The sequence below is a fragment of the Emys orbicularis genome, chromosome 3, assembly GCF_028017835.1.
Source record: "Emys orbicularis isolate rEmyOrb1 chromosome 3, rEmyOrb1.hap1, whole genome shotgun sequence".
Classification (NCBI taxonomy): Eukaryota; Metazoa; Chordata; order Testudines; family Emydidae; genus Emys; species Emys orbicularis.
The window spans coordinates 103,171,950-103,190,542 of NC_088685.1; the positions used below are offsets into that span (position 1 = coordinate 103,171,950).

Below are 18,593 nucleotides of genomic sequence, written 5' to 3' on the forward strand. Positions count from 1 at the left end.
TTAATAATAATTATAATATTGGTAGGAGGGGTGGGGCAGGAGTGCTAAGAAAACAGTCCCATGTTTTTGAAATACAGTGTTGGAAATACATAAGGCTATATTTCTAGAGCATTTTATTAATGTGCAGTGTAATAATATATAGGATCAAAATCACTTATTATATATGCAAAACATGGCAAGGTTCAAACTAAGAAGGAATATGGTGGGCCAGATCTTAGGCCCTGCTCTGGCTGTTTTGCTGTGCTCTGGCAGTGCAAAGTGGCCAACCCCCCTCCACAGGGATTCTACCTTTGTCCTCAGTGGGTATAGACCAGCTGTAGTGGTGCCTATACCATACTTTTGGCCTCTGGGTAGGGGGGATGGCCAAAGGAATTCCTATGGTTTGCCGATGCCCTGCTACTAGAATGACCCCTGGGGATTATGGGCAGCTGGGTGTACTATAAATCAGAACAACCGTCAGGCTTATGCTGGAGACTGGTTTTAGGACAAGAAGAGTGTAACGGTGACTTAAGGCCACATTTCCTGTTACTTCTGCCTCCATTCATGCACAGAATGCAGCTTGGCTGGACTAGAGGTATAGGCTCAGCGTAGGACTGGCAGTACATTTACACATGCTGCTATGTATTATGTTATAACTATTGAAAGCAGGTGGTATGCAATGCTCTTTGTTTATTCTTTGGTTATGATTCACTATTGTTGGGATTTAGGGTGACCAGCTGTGTCTGGTTTTCAACCGGAACATCTGTCAAAAAGGGACCTTGGCGGCTCCGGTCAGCACCGCCGATTGGGCCATTACGAATCTGGTTGGTGGTGCTGTGGAGCTAAAGCAGGCTAGTCCCTACCTGTCCTGGCTCCGTGCTGCACCCCGGAAGTGGCCAGCAGGTCCGGCTCCTAGGTGGGAGGGCCATGGGGCTCGGTGCTGCCCAAGCACCGGCTCCGCACTCCCGTTGGCCGGGAACCCCTGCCAATGGGATCTGCAGGGGTGATGCCTGCGGGCAAGAGCAGTGCATAGAGCTGCCTGAGTGCCTCCGCCTAGAAGCTGGACCTGCCGGCTGGCAGGAAGCCTGCCGTAGCCCTCACCGCTGCGCCGCTGACTGGGAGCTGATGGAGGTAAGCCCGTGCCCCAACCCCCTGCCCCAGCCTAGAGCCCCCTCCCATACCCTGAACCCCTCTGTCCCCCCCCAGCCTGCAGCCCCCTCCTGCACCCCAAACCTATATCCCCAGCCCCACCCCAGAGCCCGCACCCCCCGACGGAGCCCTCACCCCCGGGACCCCAACTCCCTGCCTCAACCTGCAGCCCACTCCCACACCCTGAACCCTGAAATCAGTTTGTCATCTCTCTGGCTGCCAAAGCAGTCTCTGACGTCTCTGTGTTTAAGTATTTAGAAAGCTTTGTATGTCAGTGTCTCCCACAGGTAAATGTAAAGAAATGCCCCATCATACGAAAAGTTATCACTCGTTGGTGAACTCCCTAAAGGCTGTTTATAATGGCTCACAATGACTTCAGCTACTTTTAAGGGTTCCTCCCCCTTGAATGACCTTAGGTGGAAATAGCATGCAATAATAGTCCTGGAATGTTCAGTTTAGATGCTAATAATAGTTTTGGGAGTGTTAAGTTTAGATGCCAAGACTCCATGTTTCTTTGTGAAACAGAACTAACTATGTACATCTGTTAAAATAACCCTCCCTTTTCAGTTCAAAGGAGGTTGTAGACATGCAAACTTCAGCTTGCGCCTGATGTTTTTGCATATGGCTGTAAGAATAATCCAGCCGCTTCAAATGCATTGCTTTAGGGCAGTGGTTCTTAACCTTTACTGCAGCCTGCACCCCTTTGGTTCTCAAAATATGTTCTCGCACCACTTAAACCTAGATATATTTTTGTTTGTCTATTCCAGTAATCGTTAAAAAATGTATAATGTTAATAAATACATAGGTTTGATGAAACAAAGTAGTTGTACTTACGTGCCTGTGCTTAATTTGTGTTTTCGATGACTTACCTTCTAAAAATATCTGGCATGTCTCGCACCCCCAGAAAGGGCATCTCGCACCCCCAGAGGGTGCGTGCACCCCAGGTTAAGAACCACTGCTTTAAGGTAACCAGGATTACCAAATGTGCAGCTCCCACACCTCTGATTTGCAAGTGCTCTCTAGTGGTCAGACAGAATCAGTGTGTTGACTTTAACATCTGACCTCCAACCTCACACTCTCTCCGTTCCCAAGATGGTAGATTACAAGTAGACATTTAATATGCGCCAACATGGGAATATGTCTGAAGATGCTTAAGAAAAATACTTAGAAACCTGAAATAAATATAAAATATTACATTTACATCTGTTTGATACATTAATCCAGGGCTTCTCAAATTTAATTGCACTGTGACCCACTTCTGACAACAAAAATTATTACAGGACCCCAGGAAAGGGGATCGAAGCCTGAGGCCCTCCCCCCCCCCCCCCCACGTGCCTTGGCAAGCGCTGAAGCTTGAGGGCTTCAGCCCTGGGAGATGGGGCTTGATCTTTAGCTTCAGCCCCAGGCCCCAGCAAGTTTAACGACAGACCTGGCGACCCCATTAAGATGGGGTCATGACCCACATTGGGGTCCTGATCCACAGTTTATCTAAAGAGTGGGTGTTCAGTGAACTACCCAGTTCTGACACAATATAGGACTGCCCCTCCCTACACATCTCTGTGGCTCATATGCCTTTTCACTTAACTTCAGTTCAGTAAATTTGATTGGTATGAGGCAGATGTTGCCAAAGGAGAATACAGAACTATCAAGTATCTTCCTGTTTGCGATATAAAACTGTTGAGCCATCCATCCATTCAATCTCCTTTTGGAAGTTACAATGAAGACAGATAGACTTTGCTCTGTGTTAAACAGGTAACTCCCCAGCTTCTTCTACACAACATGATCATTAAAAGCTACCTCTCTTCTATGGCAGGTTGCAGAACAGGTTTTCCTCTTTGACATGACTTATTTCTTATTCTTATTTGTTTCTTATTCGTAATTTCTATTGTGCTATGTTTGTATTTATATTTTACTGACAAATAAAAGACATGCTACCTTCCCCAAAGAACTTGCAATATTAAGTTCCACCTGATGTGTGCTACACTGATAGCACAAAGCAGTGAAAACCTAGTGGATCTCCCCTTCTCAGGATTTCACAAGTGTTGGGGAATTCTCTGGGTGGTGTAGAGCTGGCATAGGAGAAAGGGTGAGACCCTCCGGACTAGCCCATATAGAGATGGCATGACATCTGGAGACAGTAAACCATGGAAAACAAGGATTAAATAAATGAGGCTGCTTTGTTAATTACGCTTGTCTTGGTTGGAAGGCTTGGGTTGAACTGGGGAGAGGTTGAGTTTTGCTGGGGACAAAAACACTGAGAAAGAGGAAAGACTTTAGGGTAGAGAGTGAGAGGACCATTAGGTGCATGGTAGGTACAGGAAGTAAGGAAGGACAATAGAGGGAGAGTGGGGAGTTGGAAGGGGAGGGAAGGAGACATTTATTTCAAAATGATTATAATTAACTATGATTTTAGCAGATTTCTTGGGATTGGAATCAGGATGGGAAATACTAGAGAGCTGTCAGCGCAAAAGAAGGGGTAGAAGAGAAAAGTGGAGAGAGAGAGGAGGAAAGATAGAGGGGTAGTGCTAGGACAGGGCAAAAGAGAGTGAGATTCTGAATGAACAGGGAAGCAAAGGAAGTGTGGCAGGGGGCAAGCAATGGTGAGAAACTTCTCTGTAAATCACCCAGTAGGACACTGTCTGGAATCAGGACATGCAGCTGAACCTGAGACCAGCTAGCTGACCTACAGCCAAACACCCTGATCAACCAGACTCCCTGAGAGGCATCACCAGGTCTGCTCTTAAGCCCAGCACCAGCCCAGGCTGGTGGCTGCTCAACATTTACGCCTGTAGCTGCGATCACTTCTGTGCTTGCCTTGTTCCTAGCCATACTCCTGCCCTGCCCCAGTCCACTCCAGCCCTGCTTGTTTCCTGACTCTGGCTCTGACACTCAGCTTTGACTCCTGGTTCCTGACTCTGGCTTTCATCATTAGGCATGACCACCCACTGCTTGGCCCATGATAGTGGTGCTCTGGTTCAGGATGGATAAACTACTTGGAATTCCAGGGTGTCATATCTGCAATATTCACACTATCCCTATCTTAGTCTCTGTTCCTGCTTCTTTGGAGTCAATGGTGAAACTCCCATTGACTTCAGTTCTGCAGAATCAGGTCCTTAGTGAGTGACATATGCGAAACTGCTGCCTAATCGTGGTGTCACTATGCCATCTGTCAAACTCAAAATAAGGATCTTTCCAAATGTCTTCTGGATTACAGCTTTTGCATCTATCCAATCATCTGTTGATAACACCCATCATGTTTATAGGCTAAGGCTTTTCCTGTGTCCTCCCACATAGAGGAAGCAGTGAGATGACAGAGATTCATCCTTAGAGGAAATATTGTTTTGTTCCAAAACAAACACACACAAATGCCTTAAAAAACCAGCATATTTTTCTTACTGTCCCTTTTTGTTTTGTTTTGAAAACTTTCTCAAATACTGTTTATCATACCAACTCTCTCTGGCATTTCAGCTAAATTATATCTGGAAATTACAGGACATGACAAGGTCAAGGGGCACTTCTACTGATGCCAAGCTCTGTTTTTTTTTTAACTTTATTTACCTTCTGCTTTTGACTAGATTCATATGATGCTTCTCCCCAACAACCAAACCCATTTTTTTACATTTTTTTTTTATTTTCTTTATATTTTTGGCATCTTTAGTTCTCATGAAAGGTGCTAATTTGACAACTCTGAACACTGTTTATCCAGAGACCAGGCACAGGGAGCCATAGTGTCCTGGCAGTGAGCCTCAACCCTTGTCTGGAGGCAGCATCTTGATGAGTAAGAGAGCTGTTCAGGGCCCTTGCCTATCTGGTCCTTGGCCTCTCTGCTGAGATTGCCCTAATGATGGCAGTTTTGTGGGTGTTATGAGACCTTTTCCTTAGGCAATGCAGTGGGGACTGAGGCTACATCTACACTACAGGGGGGGGTCGATTTAAGATACGCAAATTCAGCTACGCGAATAGCGTAGCTGAATTCGACGTATCGCAGCCGACTTACCCCGCTGTGAGGACGGCAGCAAAATCGACCTCCGCGGCTTCCCGTCGACGGCTCTTACTCCCACCTTCGCTGGTGGAGTAAGAGCGTCGATTCGGGGATCGATTGTCGCGTCCTGACGGGACGCGATAAATCGATCCCCGAGAGGTCGATTTCTACCCGCCGATTCCGGCGGGTAGTGTAGACCAGGCCTAAAACTTGGCCATAAGTGGTATACTGAGTAGCAATTGTAAATGTTGTGGAAATGGGGGCATGATCCAAAGCCCACTGAAGCCAGTGAAAAGGCTCCTATTGTCTTCAGTAGTCAGACCCTTAATTCAGATCCACATAAGTTACTAAATATTAGGTGGTAACAATTTTCTTTTGCTGTGTTGGAGTGAGCTGGCAGTTTGTGGGTGAAATGTCCCATTACCAAGCTACTGAGACATCCAGCCCTCTTCAGCAAGCCTTACTTTTAAGCTATGGGAAGAAAATACAGTAGCCTTAGGATTCTGTAATAGAAATGATTGCTATACAACATCACAGGCATGAAAAAGTGCTTTTTTTTATGATGGTGTAACTTAAAAAGATAGAGACTAATTAAAAAAAGCCCAGTAAATAAATATCCAAGGTAATGGGTGAATGCAAGTTTGCAGAGCCTCAGTTGGTATACATTAGCGTAGTTCACCAGCTGAGGATCTGGCCCAAGTTTTTTTCCATGCTGTGTATTTACTGTGAGTTTCTGGCTTGTCTTAAACAGAAGACTATTTTTGTAATGTGTTTGTGGTTTGTGGTGCTGTGAAGCTGCCCAAATTTGGCATGCATGAGGACCCCAGAACATGAATCAGTGTGATTCAACAGTAACATTACTATTTGAGTTAGACTTCCTGACCACAGTGAAGGACTCATTTACTTTGGTGACCAGGATCATATTGTGGGTACTGCTTGTTAAGATGAGTTCTAGTCATATTATTTGGAGGTACAAGATGGGGCGGTTAGCTGCCAAAATAACACCAATGATTTGTGGATCGTGTTGTGGTATTTATGCCTCATCTAGGTTTTATCTAAACATCTTCAGGTTGTTTTTTTACAAATTGTAATATTACCACTTTAGAGCTGGTGGTCCTGCACTTACATTTGTTTTGTTGTATGGCTTTGATGCCACAATTAAATCGATTGATTGTTTCTAAATGTTTCTTTTAATTGAATATGGACTTGTATTGTCTGTTAAGTGTCATTAGTCAGGGGCTGTGTAATTCTGACATATACTGTACCGCATCCACGTATTCTTTTTTAATGTTGTTTCTTAATAGATTGGACATCATAAATCCAGAGTGATCTCTGAATTTTTGTAAAGGGAAATCATGCCTCACCAATAACCTAGAATTCTTTGAGGGGGGTCGACAAGCATGTGGACAAGGGAGATCCAGTGGATATAGTGTACTTAGATTTTCAGAAATCCTTTGCAAGGTCCCTCACCAAAGGCTCTTAAGCAAAGTAAGCTGTGAGGGGATAAAAAGGAAAGTCCTCTCATGGATCAGTAATTAGTTAAAAGATAGGAAACAAAGGGTAGGAATATATGATCAGTTTTCAGAATGGAGAGAGGTAAATAGTGGTGTCCCCTGGGGGGTCTATACTGGAACTAGTACTGTTCAACATATTCATAAATGATTTGGAAAAAGGGGTAAAGAGTAAGGTGGCAAATTTTGCAGATGATACAAAACTACTTAAGATAGTTAAGTCCAAAGCAGACTGCGAAGAGCTACAAAGGCATCTCAAAAAACTGGGTGACTGGGCAACAAAATGGCAGATGAAATTCAAGGTTCATAAATGTAAAGTAGTGCACATTGGAAAACACAATCCCAACTATACATATAAAATGATGGGGTCTAAATTAGCTGTTACCACTCAAGAAAGATCTTGGAGTCATTGTGGATAGTTCTCTTAAAATATCCACTCAATGTGCAGCAGCAGTCAAAAAAGCTAACAGAATGTTAGGAATCATTAGGAAAGGGATAGATAATAAGACAGAAAATATCATATTGCCTCTGTTTAAATCCATGGTACGCCCACATCTTGAATACTGAATGCAGATCTGGTCGCCCCATCTCAAAAAAGATATTGGAATTGGAAAAGGTTCAGAAAAGGGCAACTAAAATGATTAGGGGTATGGAACAGCTTCTGTATAAGGAGAGAGTAATAAGACTGGGACTTTTCAGCTTGGAAAAGAGACGACTAAGAGGGTATATGATAGAGGTCTATAAAAACATGACTGGTGTGGAGAAAGTAAAGAAGGAAGTGTTATTTACTCCTCAACACAAGAACTAAGGGTCACCAACTGAAATTAATAGGCAGCGTGTTTAAAACAAACAAAAGGAAGTATTTCTTCACACAATGCACTGTCAACCTGTGGAACTCTTTGCCGGAGGATGTTGGGAAGGCACAGACTATAACAGGGTTCAAAAAAGAACTAGATAAGTTCATGGAGGATAGGTCCATCAATGACTATTAGCCAGGATGGGCAGCGATAGTGTCCCGTGTCTCTGTTTCCCAGAAGTTGGGAATGGGCAACAGGATGGACCACTTGATTACTTATTCTGTTCATTTCCTCTGAAGCACCTGGCATTGGCCACTGTCGGAAGACAGGATACCGGGCTAGATGGACCTTTGGTCTGACACAGTATGGCCATTCTTATGTTCTTCTACAAATTCAAGGGGTTGCCTTGTGTTACCTGTTACTTGAATATCTATAGCTAACTATAAAAATGTTTTTCTTTTAGTTAAAGAGCTCATAGTTAACTGAGCCATGAGCTTGTAAAGTATTGAAAAGATTTTCACCACAGCATAATACATAAATAATCCATAACGTTAGAGTTCAAAGGACTAATTCTGCAACTTGTTTCCTTGACAGCTACTCCCCTCCCACAAAGCAAAGTTTCATCAAGTAGATAAAGGCTACTCTTCCCAGGAAATATTTACCTGAAATTTGAGACTGTTTCCTAAAACTTTTTTCCCCTTCTGTTTTCCACCTGCTCTTGCCACCCCAAAGCATTTTCTGAAGTAGAGATCTTTTTATTGGCACACTGTTGCCTTAAACTGTTTTAATGTGCAGCACATTATTATGCTATTTACTAGTGCACTTATGGAGTTGATGGGTTCCCTCTAATTAGTATAGAGTTGATAGATGGTAATATATGGACTTTTCTTAAAGATTTTATGGACCTGATCCAATGCTCAGTGAAGTCAGTGGGACTCTCTGGACTCAAATGGATATTGTACCTGGCCCTAAATATTTGCGCATCCACCACATAAATCTTGAGTGATAAAGAAGAATTGTAATTCATTGAGGATCCAAAATCAAAATGTATGAGATGGGCTGTGGTCAATCAAGTCTGACACCTCACAGTAGGTTACCACATTTCAGGCTAACACTAGTAATAGTAACTAGGAAGTGGAAAGGCTTTTTATGCCTAAAAATAATAAATAAATGGAATACTTAGTCTTTGTTAAGGGACATGCTGCTTTTGAGGTTTATGGCCAATGGGATAGCTTAGCTGCCAGTGTTTTAACACCCTAACGGGGAGGAGCGGATGGAATGAAGAGAACCTAAAATGATGGATTTTGTAAAACTGGAAATTAAGAAGCTGTTATGGCAAACCAGCTAACCTGTGTATAACTCATAGCAATTTAACAAGAGACATTGCAATTATAATCAGGACAATTGACTTGTGTGTGGATATCAAATAAATGTTAATTAGGCTAGCAACCTCTAACCCAGGGGTCGGCAACCTTTGGCACCCGGCCTATCAGGGTAAAGCTGCTGGTGGGCTGGGCCAGTTTGTTTATCTGGAGCATCCGCAGGCACGGAGCCCTGCAGCTCCCACTGGCCACGGTTCGCTGTTCCTGGCCAATGGGATCTGCGGGAAGCGGCGCGGGCTGAGGGATGTGCTAGTCACAGCTTTCCACAGCTCCCATTGGCCAGTGAACCGTGGCCAGTGGGAGCTGCGGGGCTCCGTGCCTGCGGACGCTCCAGATAAACAAACCGGCCCGGCCCGCCAGAGGCTTTACACTGATGGGCTGGGTATCAAAGGTTGCCGACCTCTGCTCTAACCAATTTACTTGTATTGATAAGAATCAAAGAGTAGATACTAAGTGTATTTGTCTGAGGTTACCTACTTCCTGTTAGAAGAAACTAAATTAGCTTGTAGATGCTAAGTCTCTTTCATGTCTTAATTGCCTTTATATTATTCATGTGACTGTGTTCAGTTAACCTGAAGATCAAAGATGTGAGACCCTGCAGGAAACTCGTAATATTACCTATAGCAGGGGTCAGCAACCTTTCAGAAGTGGTGTGCCTAGTCTTCATTTATTCACTCTAATTTAAGGTTTCATGTGCCAGTAATACATTTTAACATTTTTAGAAGGTCTCTTTCTATAAGTCTATAATGTATAATGAAACTATTGTTGTATGTAAAGTAAATAAGGTTTTTAAAATGTTTAAGAAACTTCATTTAAAATTAAATTAAAATGCAGAGTCCCCCGGACCGGTGGCCAGGACCTGGGTAGTGTGAGTGCCACTGAAAATCAGCACGCGTGCCATAGGTTGCCTATCCCTGACCTATAGTGTCTTCAGCTTCTCTATCCCTGTTATAATGAATGACAGGCAGTTCCCATATATAAACCAGTGTAACTAGATTACCTGTGTATACGTAGGAAATGGAATGTTAACTTCAAAGGATGGGTCAGTGTGTGCTCAACAAAAAAGGGAGCTAGCAGCAGCGGCGGCCAGAGCCCCGGGCCCTTTTAAATCGCTGGTCCTGGGGCAGCTGCAACTTTTGCCCGCCCCCACCATGTTTAAAGCCTTCTGGGGGAAGGGGGGGCAAAAGGGGCAACGACATTAAAGTGCTGCCACGGCAGCGCTTTAAAGTCAGCTGTATGAGCCAGTACCAGCGGCCACTTTTTACCGGTACACTGTACCGGCCCGTACCGCCTTACTTTCACCCCTGGCTGACCACATAATATTTGGGTAAGATTTGAAATACATATTGACCTGGGGGTAAGTGTCTGATCCTTTGGGAATGGTAGAACCTCATGTATGGTGAATTGGGTTTTCAGTAACCTCTCATCATATAAGACCAGTTTGTCTGGATGGGAATGAAGGGCTGGAATGCCTAAAGGGGACTGCGTTTTAGCTTCTGGTAAACCAGTGTGGTTCTACAGAACCCCTGTTACTGACTTGATTAATCTAATTATAGAATAAATCACCAATTTTTGGTGTGTCTGCCCTGTTTCTTGCAGTCTGCCCTGAGTGTGGCATTCTCAGTGTCTTCCATTCGAGGCACCAGTCACAGAAGCATTTAAAAGTCAACTTTTTCATTTTGGGGAAGGAAAAGCATTGTAAGCAATTGACATAGGACAGTATCTGGTCCTAATATTTTTATAAGGAAGATGAAAGAAGTAAAGGTCCTGTCCTGTAATCTTGACTTATGTGAATGGTCTCATTGAAATCAACAGGATTACTTGCACAAGTAAAGACTACTTGTGTGAGTAATGGCTATGGGATTGGTCTCCTAATCTGTAAATTTATCAGCTTCTGCAGGCTTGCATGACTTAATATAGACTGGGTAATTAAATTTTCATTACCTAAAAGAGGGGTTTCAAAATGACCTACAGTGACATTTAACTCCGTTTTTATTTTCTTTCCTATATTACAGGTACTGTCTGCCTGTGTGCTAACCATAATCCTAGGATGTATATTTGGACTGAAGCCTAGCTGTTCAAGAGATGGTAAGTAATGTGATTCTCCAATATAAATAGTCTGAGCAATTCCTTTTTAAAATTCATCAGGAGGTTATCAGAGTACCATCCTTATGTTGCAGGGAAAGGCAGTTGTGTGCCTTACCTGAAGTAGTTTCAATTGCCAGCACCTTAGTCCGAGGACTTGCCTGTGGGAATTCCTGTGGGTCTCTTCTAGTTCATTGGTGTCTTTCCCTCTTCTCCCCCCTCCCCCCCACTATAAGGTTTTCTCAGACAGGAGACTGGGAGGTTGTATTCTAGGAACTGGAACAAATGAGGAAACAATTTGACTAGTGAAATGAGTAAATCCTCCATCAAAGAAATCCAAGAGGGAGTGGATTGTGACAGATTCTGACCAGACTCAGAACACAGAAATGCCACTGAGTTGAGTGTAAGGCCTTTTCAAGCTCAGGCAATAATCCTGTGATGATATTTACCCTGATACTCCAATTACTGTTAAATCCCCACTGGAATCTGTTTGATATTGTTCTACCATTTTACTCAGGCTTTGCAGAGAGAAACAGGATTTTTTTCGTGACCGATTAACTGATCAGCAGAAGGAGATGAGGTGGACACTTGATTCAGCAGTTGACTTCCATCCTCTATTTGTCTTTCTCTTTTAGTAACTGTGAAATACTTATGTCAGACCTTGTAGATGGGGGCTAGTACATGTGATTTTATTTATCAGTAAATAAAGCAGCTACCTATATACACCTGTACCCCGATATAACGCGACCCGATATAACATGAATTCGGATATAACACGGTAAAGCAGTGCTCCGGGGGGGCGGGACTGCGCACTCCAGCGGATCAAAGCAAGTTCGATATAACGCGGTTTCACCTATAACGTGGTAAGATTTTTTTGGCTCCCGAGGACAGTGTTATATCAAGGTAGAGGCGTGTGTGTGTGTGTGTGTATTATTTATTTATTTATTTATTTATTTATAATATATATATAATATACTAATCACCATGATATCTAACTTTAGGCAACCACAGGATATTGGAAAACTAGAATAAACACATCTATCTAAATAGTGGTACAATAAAGCTGTGTCATTCCCTACAATGATCTTATTGATGTTCTAGGCATATTGACCAATTCAGGATTAATGTTTAGCCATTGACATCTAAATTCCCACCTCGTATTCCCTACCAGCATCCTAATATCCACACACTGCTTGTTTGAAAGAAACAATAGAAAAAACATGAAGGAATGTTACTCATAATACTTTTAGTCCTTAGTCATACCCCTATCTGGAATAATTATAATGGTACAAAGTCTGTGTCTAGAGCAAGTGCTAGTTTTCTGTCCTTTGCAAATATTTAGATCTTGTTACCATTGTTGTTTGAGTTCTGCCCTACTTTTTGCTAATAGCTGCTAAGTTCCTAATACTGAGATTACTGAAAGTAATGACACTGTCCAATATTTCAGTCAAAACTTGCAAAGGCCGTTGCTTTGAGAGGACATTTGGAAGCTGCCGCTGTGATGGAGATTGCGTCGAACTTGGAAATTGCTGCTTAGATTTCCAGGAAGCATGTATACAGCCAGGTAAGAGTGAAAACATGGGGGAGACAAAGGGAAGCAGTTACATCATCTACCTTATAAATTACTGCCACCGGCGGGAGTGCTAGTGAAGACAGGTCATCATCAGCTCCTGGCTGTTTAAACACCATGTTGCTGAGACCTGCTGTAAGAACATTGTGGTTAAAATGCCATTGATCTGTCTATGCTAGTGATTCCACAATTGCTTTCATTGATGAAGCTGCAGTGGTTACTAATATTTTAATTTTATTATTATTATTATTATGGCAGCAAAGTCCTGTATCTGGCACAGGCAGCACTGGCTGGCATGGGGGGAAACACAGGAGGGCCCCTCCCATTCTCTGCTCCTTTATACCCACTCCCCACCCAAATGAAAAAGGAAGCGCATAGAAGCTCTGGGGAGGCTGCTCTCCCTCCCCGCTAGAGCTGAGCAGTAATGGGACTTTCCATTCATTGAAAAATTCTGAGATTTTGAAGTATTTTTGTTCCATAGCAAAACATCTCCGCTTTTTATGTGCAGTAGCTGCCTGGCCCAGCAGCCGCCCAGTGGCCCTAGAGAGCGACACGTGCCTGATTCAGGAAAACACCTGAAAAAAACCTGACACAAACTATGAGCTTGATCTGGCTTTCATTCCAGTAACCAGGAGTTTCACCATTGACAATAGTGAGAATAGGATTGGGCACTGTGGCCTCGATTCAGGAAAGCACTTTAACATGTGCTCCATCACTACTCAGGACAGCTCTTGAACTGAACCCTTATGGGAAGGCCGGATTAAGCCTGCTTGCTATGAAAGATATAAATTGCCACTACTTTGGGAAATCCATACAAGGCTGCCTTTTATTGTTCTTCTTGATCTGTGGCAATATAACGATACAGTGTCATATGTTATCACTTATAAGTGGCTGTTATTGCTTTCAGAAAGATCAGATTGTGCTCTGTTATGCATGTGTGGACTCCTTAAAACTCATCTTTGCTTGTGGATCAGGAGGCAGAATTTAGCCCTCAATTTTTACATTACTCTTGCATGTAGACCTTACCTTAGACCTTAGTCCATCCTGTGCTTTGCTGCACATTGGGCTACCCACATTTGCCATCCTGGCCTGTCAACTGCCCTTTTCTCCAAATCTTCCCATTTCATGTTGAGGTGCTTGATGTCATTCAGAACTGTTCGTTTCCATGTTATTCGTGGTCTTCCTCTCTGTCTTCTTGCGTTTTCTGGCTTTCATTCAAGAGCGGTATTTGGTAAGCATTCTTTTTCCATTCTCAGCACATGTCCCAGCCACTGATGTCTTCTTTTGTAGATTATTTGTGAGAGGGTACCTTGTTCAGTCATTTTTATGACTTCTTCATTCGTCTTCCTATCTCTGTTATTCCCAATATTCTTCTCAGACATTTGTGATGAAATGCATCCAGCTTTTGCATATCTTCCTTGGTAAGTTGCCATGTCTCACTGCTTTATGTTGTGATGGTGATAACAAATGCTTTGTACACCATTCAGTTTTGTCTTGAGGGAGATGTTTTTGAGTTGCCAGATGGTTTTTGAGTCTTCCAAATGCAGCGTTTGCCTTCCCGATTCTTCTACTTATTTCCTCGGAACTAATACCATCTTGTCCACCTTCTCCAGTTTCTCTTCTTTAATTTTGATTTCTGTTCCTATAGTCCCCATTAACATGACTTTACATTTCTTTGCATTGTATCTCAAACCTATCTTCTCCATTACTTCTTTTACTTGGTTTGTGCATTTCACTGATCAGAGCGATGTCATCAGCAAAGTCTAGATCAAATAGCCTTGCATTGTTCCATTTTAGACCATATGTAACAGTGTCATATTGTTTTAATCCATAGTCGATGACTAGCATAAACAAAAAAGGAGACAGGATGCACCCCTGCCTTACACCTGTCTTGATGCTGAATGGATTACTCAATCCATTTTCCATTTTAATGCAGCATTTTGAGTTGGTGTAGAATGCCTTCATAATGTTAATTAATTTTGTTGGAATTCCTTATTGTTCCATAATTTTCCACATTGTTTCTCTGTTTACACTATCAAATGAAATTGATGGCAAGACTGCCTTGGAATTCAGTTGTGTTCTCAATAATCCATCTCAGGGTGAAAATAGCGTTTGTGCCCAATCTCCCTTGTCTAAATCCAGATTGTCGTTCACGTAGGATGGTGCCAGTGCCGATCCCAAGCCCGGATCAGAAAGGAGGAGGGTTGGTCAATGGGGCAGCTTCCCGTCACCGTTTTATATATATATATATATATATATATATATATATATATATATATATATATATATATATATATATATATATATATATATATTAAAAAAAAAAAAAGTTCTAGCTACAGAAACTACTCACATAAACGTGCATGTAGACAAGAACTAAAAATTGTACTTTTTGCATTTGATTTCTGCTTGTAGCTCATATATGGACCTGCAATAAGTTCCGGTGTGGAGAGAAGAGGCGGCCAGAGAATCGTTGCTCCTGTTCAGATGATTGTGTGGAAAACAAAGATTGTTGTGTCAATTATTATATAGTTTGCCAAGGTAAATTCCCATCTTACCTTCCCAACCACACCCTTCTTGTTTGAAAGGAACAATAGAAAAGTTACAATTAACATTGCTTTGTAACACTTTTAGTCCTTAGTCATACTGTTAACAGGAATAATGATAACAGTACAAAACTTGTATCTAGAGCATGCCCTAGTTTTCTCATTTTTTTTTCAAATCGTTAGATTTTGTTACCATTGTTGCTTGACTTCTGGCCAACTTTTTGCTAATGGCTGCTAAGTTCTTACTACTAAGATTACTACAAGTAATGATGATGCCACCTGAGAAGTCCTGGCCTTTCATCCTAACGGTGTGAAAACTGAAAGAAATATTTTTTGCCCCCCACCCCCCCTTTTTAGAAATTGTGATGGACATTTAGCAGATCAATTTTATTTAATTTAATATGAGAACTGTACAATATTTCTTAATGTGACTGTACCTATTTTAGGAGCGAAAAGTTGGGTTGAAGAAAAATGTGAGGACATTAATGAACCCCAGTGCCCATCAGGGTAAGGATAGTCTCTCTTTATTTGGAAGTTTGCATTTAAAACAATATTTTTAAGGGTAATGTTATCTCAGTTTACAATCAAACAAACCACTCCTTACCTTATAATAGTAATTATACTCCATTATTATTTATAGTGTAGCAGTAACATTACAAATATAGTTGTTTTTATCCTGGTAAAAGGTTCAATATACAAGCACCATTTTATAACAATCTCCCATAAATGTCCAGTCCTGCAAGGTGCTGGGTGCTCTCTTCTTCCATCTCAGAATCATGCGGCATTGGGCCTTTTAAGGTAACAAATTTCTTGCTGTGGTATAAATGGTAGATATTCCAGGCTTTTGAACTAAAAACAAATGTGCTCTGTGCAACCAGCTAGAGAGGCGTGGGTGTCAATTGAAGTATTATTTAGGGCTGTCAAGTGTCATGCATCTTGCATGCCCTGTCATCCCTGCCTGCAGCTCAGCCTGAATCTTACCTCTGGCTGACCTGTAAACTGCAGCAGCAGTGGGCCCTTTTGGTTGCTAGAGGCCACTGTGAAGCATGGAGACGGGAAGCCAGGTGGCCCATAGGACTCCTGTGGCAGCTTTCCCAGTGGGAGTTGAGCATGGAGGGGTCAAGCAGCAATGAGAGGAAATTAAGGGGTGGCAGCAGCAGCTAGTATCCCCACTGGCAGGGCCAGAAGGTAATGGGACTCAGTACTGACTCCAGCCAGACACAGCTGCCCTCCCAGACAGCACAACCCCAGCACCCATTCAACTCCTACTACACACCTACCCCAGTGCCCCCTAAGCAGTAGTCAGGCAACTACCCAACTACCCTATACATGCTCCAGCACCCACCAACTCCAGCACCCTAGAATCCATCCACCTAATCCAGCAACCCCAGCTGATGTCCCTATAGGCATTAGGTTTTGGGCAGTTCCATGTTCTACATACCACCACTGCTAGGTGGAAGGTGTATTGACCATACGTGGAATTTTATGATCATATGCAAATTATCTACAGTATGCAAATTAGTTCCTTAAAAATGTGCATAAAATGTCACCATATGGAGCTGCCAAGATTTGTGTAGCTTCTATAGTTCTTATACTTTATAGATTAAATCAGTTCAAACTCTCAGAATTGTTTGTTTGTTTTGGTTTTGGTTTTTACCTTGGAGGACCAAGCCACATCTGGCAATTTAGTAAAACTGGCTTTCAAACATAAGGATAATTACACTAGCCAACAGCAAATTATTTACTTGAGGTTTCAGGAATTTTGCCATTCAAGTCTTGTTTGGGATTCAGTCTGGGCTGTGAGCACCAGCTTCTGAAACCAAAATAGCTACGTTATATTTACTATGGATATGCCACATGCATGGGTGTTTGGGACCACTGTGCAGATGTCTTCACAGTCCCTACTTACTCCAAATGGAATAATTTTTAAAATATTTTTTGCCCATCTCTTCCTAATTTGTTCCCATTATGTGGATCAGTTGGGTTATTACATATGAAATACTTAAATACATAAGGAACATGCAGCATGAATAATTGAAAATGCTAACTGATCTTTGTAAAAGTTTTAATTAGAGGAGCTCATGTTTCACATTGAGGAATCTGTGCTATCAACATAGCTCAGTATATCTCTGAGGCAGCAGGTGTGCCATGTGGTCCAGCTTCCACATCAGGCCTACTTCTGCAGTCTTTACCTAAGCCACGTTTCCATTGTGTAAGGAGTGAGAGATCAAGTCTATGACATCAACAATGAGCATGAGTACAAGTTACAGCTGCCAGTGGGTAGTAAGAAAAAAGACCTGCATTTCATGCACATATTTTGACCTATGAGATGATCAAAAAATGAGCCTTAAAACTGAAGTCAGTTGCAGACTTTTGTGGGATGACTGGCTTTTACATTTAGATAATGTCAAAAGGTTTCATTTTGACTATCGATTTGTTTAATTTTGCTTTAACGTTGAATATAATATGTATTATAAAATTATTATAATAATTTTATGTTTAGATGTTATTGGAAAAAAATGTTTTCCCCCATTGAAACATTTCAGCAACGAAATGATTCTACCATATATGGGGAAAAAATGATGTTTACAAAAATAAATATTTGGGAATTTCCTTTCCACAAAATACTTTTAAATGTTGACTTTCTGTTCCGGTTTGGAACATAAACAACTTTTGAAATGTCAGCATTTCCCACAGAAAGAAATTCCAGTTTCTATCCAGCTCTAATTCCACCTCCCTTTTGGCCCCCACCTTCGTGAGTGAAGAGGCCTTGCTGAGCCTGCCAACTGTCTGGGGTTTTGAGAGTTAATTCCCATCCAGGGTTCAGAGGCAACTCAAAGGAGTTGCTATGAGCTGCAAGCTAACTTGGTGCTGCTGAGTTCTACACCTTAAAAGAAGGGGTTGTCATCCTCAGAAGCCAGACAAGATCAGCAGAAGCTGATCAGAAGCCAGAGCAATGGCATAAAACATAGGAGCTACCATTTATGGTTTGTGCTTTTTGTTCTAGCAGTTTTGAGTTTACTGCATGGAAGGAATGCTCAGCTAGAGACTTTTACCAAACTAGTGTCTATTGGTGTTCAACCAGAAACTCTTCCATAAAACCCAGTCCAGAAAGGTGATGTGTGTTCTAGTTTGAGTCAGACAGACAGACAGAGCCCCCCACCAATGATAACAAATGAAAACTGCATGCCCCATTCCTAGAGTGGGGATAAACAAGAATGCAAGTGAATCTTGCTCAGCACTCACTTTGAGCTAATAGAATTGCTCTTGGGTCTCTACAACAACTGGACTTTTTTGTATTTTGAGTGTGTCAAAGTGTTTCCTAATGTACCGTTACTTACTTGGTGTTTCCTTGTCATGCTTGCATATTTTGTGCTTTTAAATCACTCTTAATTCTTTGTTTTGGGTTGCATTGGGTGGGTTCTGATGGTCCAGAGTAGAATAAGGCTCTGATCTTACAAATACTTAAGCGTGTGCTTAACGTTACTCACCTGAGTAATCCCACAGACTTCAACGGGACTGATCACATGCTTAGAGTTAAGCATGTATTGAAGTCTCTGCAGGATCTGGGCCTACATGATTTATGCAAAGG

The 18,593-nt window shown here is 42.1% G+C and overlaps 1 protein-coding gene across 1 annotated transcript in view; it reads left to right on the top strand.

The window, feature by feature from the left end:
* ENPP1 (ectonucleotide pyrophosphatase/phosphodiesterase 1) overlaps positions 1-18,593 on the top strand; it is a 76,469-nt gene that overhangs the window by 16,962 nt on the left and 40,914 nt on the right. The window contains exons 2-5 of the mRNA XM_065400339.1: positions 10,816-10,888; positions 12,333-12,449; positions 14,871-14,996; positions 15,448-15,508. Of these exons, the coding sequence (XP_065256411.1) occupies positions 10,816-10,888; positions 12,333-12,449; positions 14,871-14,996; positions 15,448-15,508 (377 nt within the window). The remainder of the gene's footprint in view (positions 1-10,815; positions 10,889-12,332; positions 12,450-14,870; positions 14,997-15,447; positions 15,509-18,593) is intronic.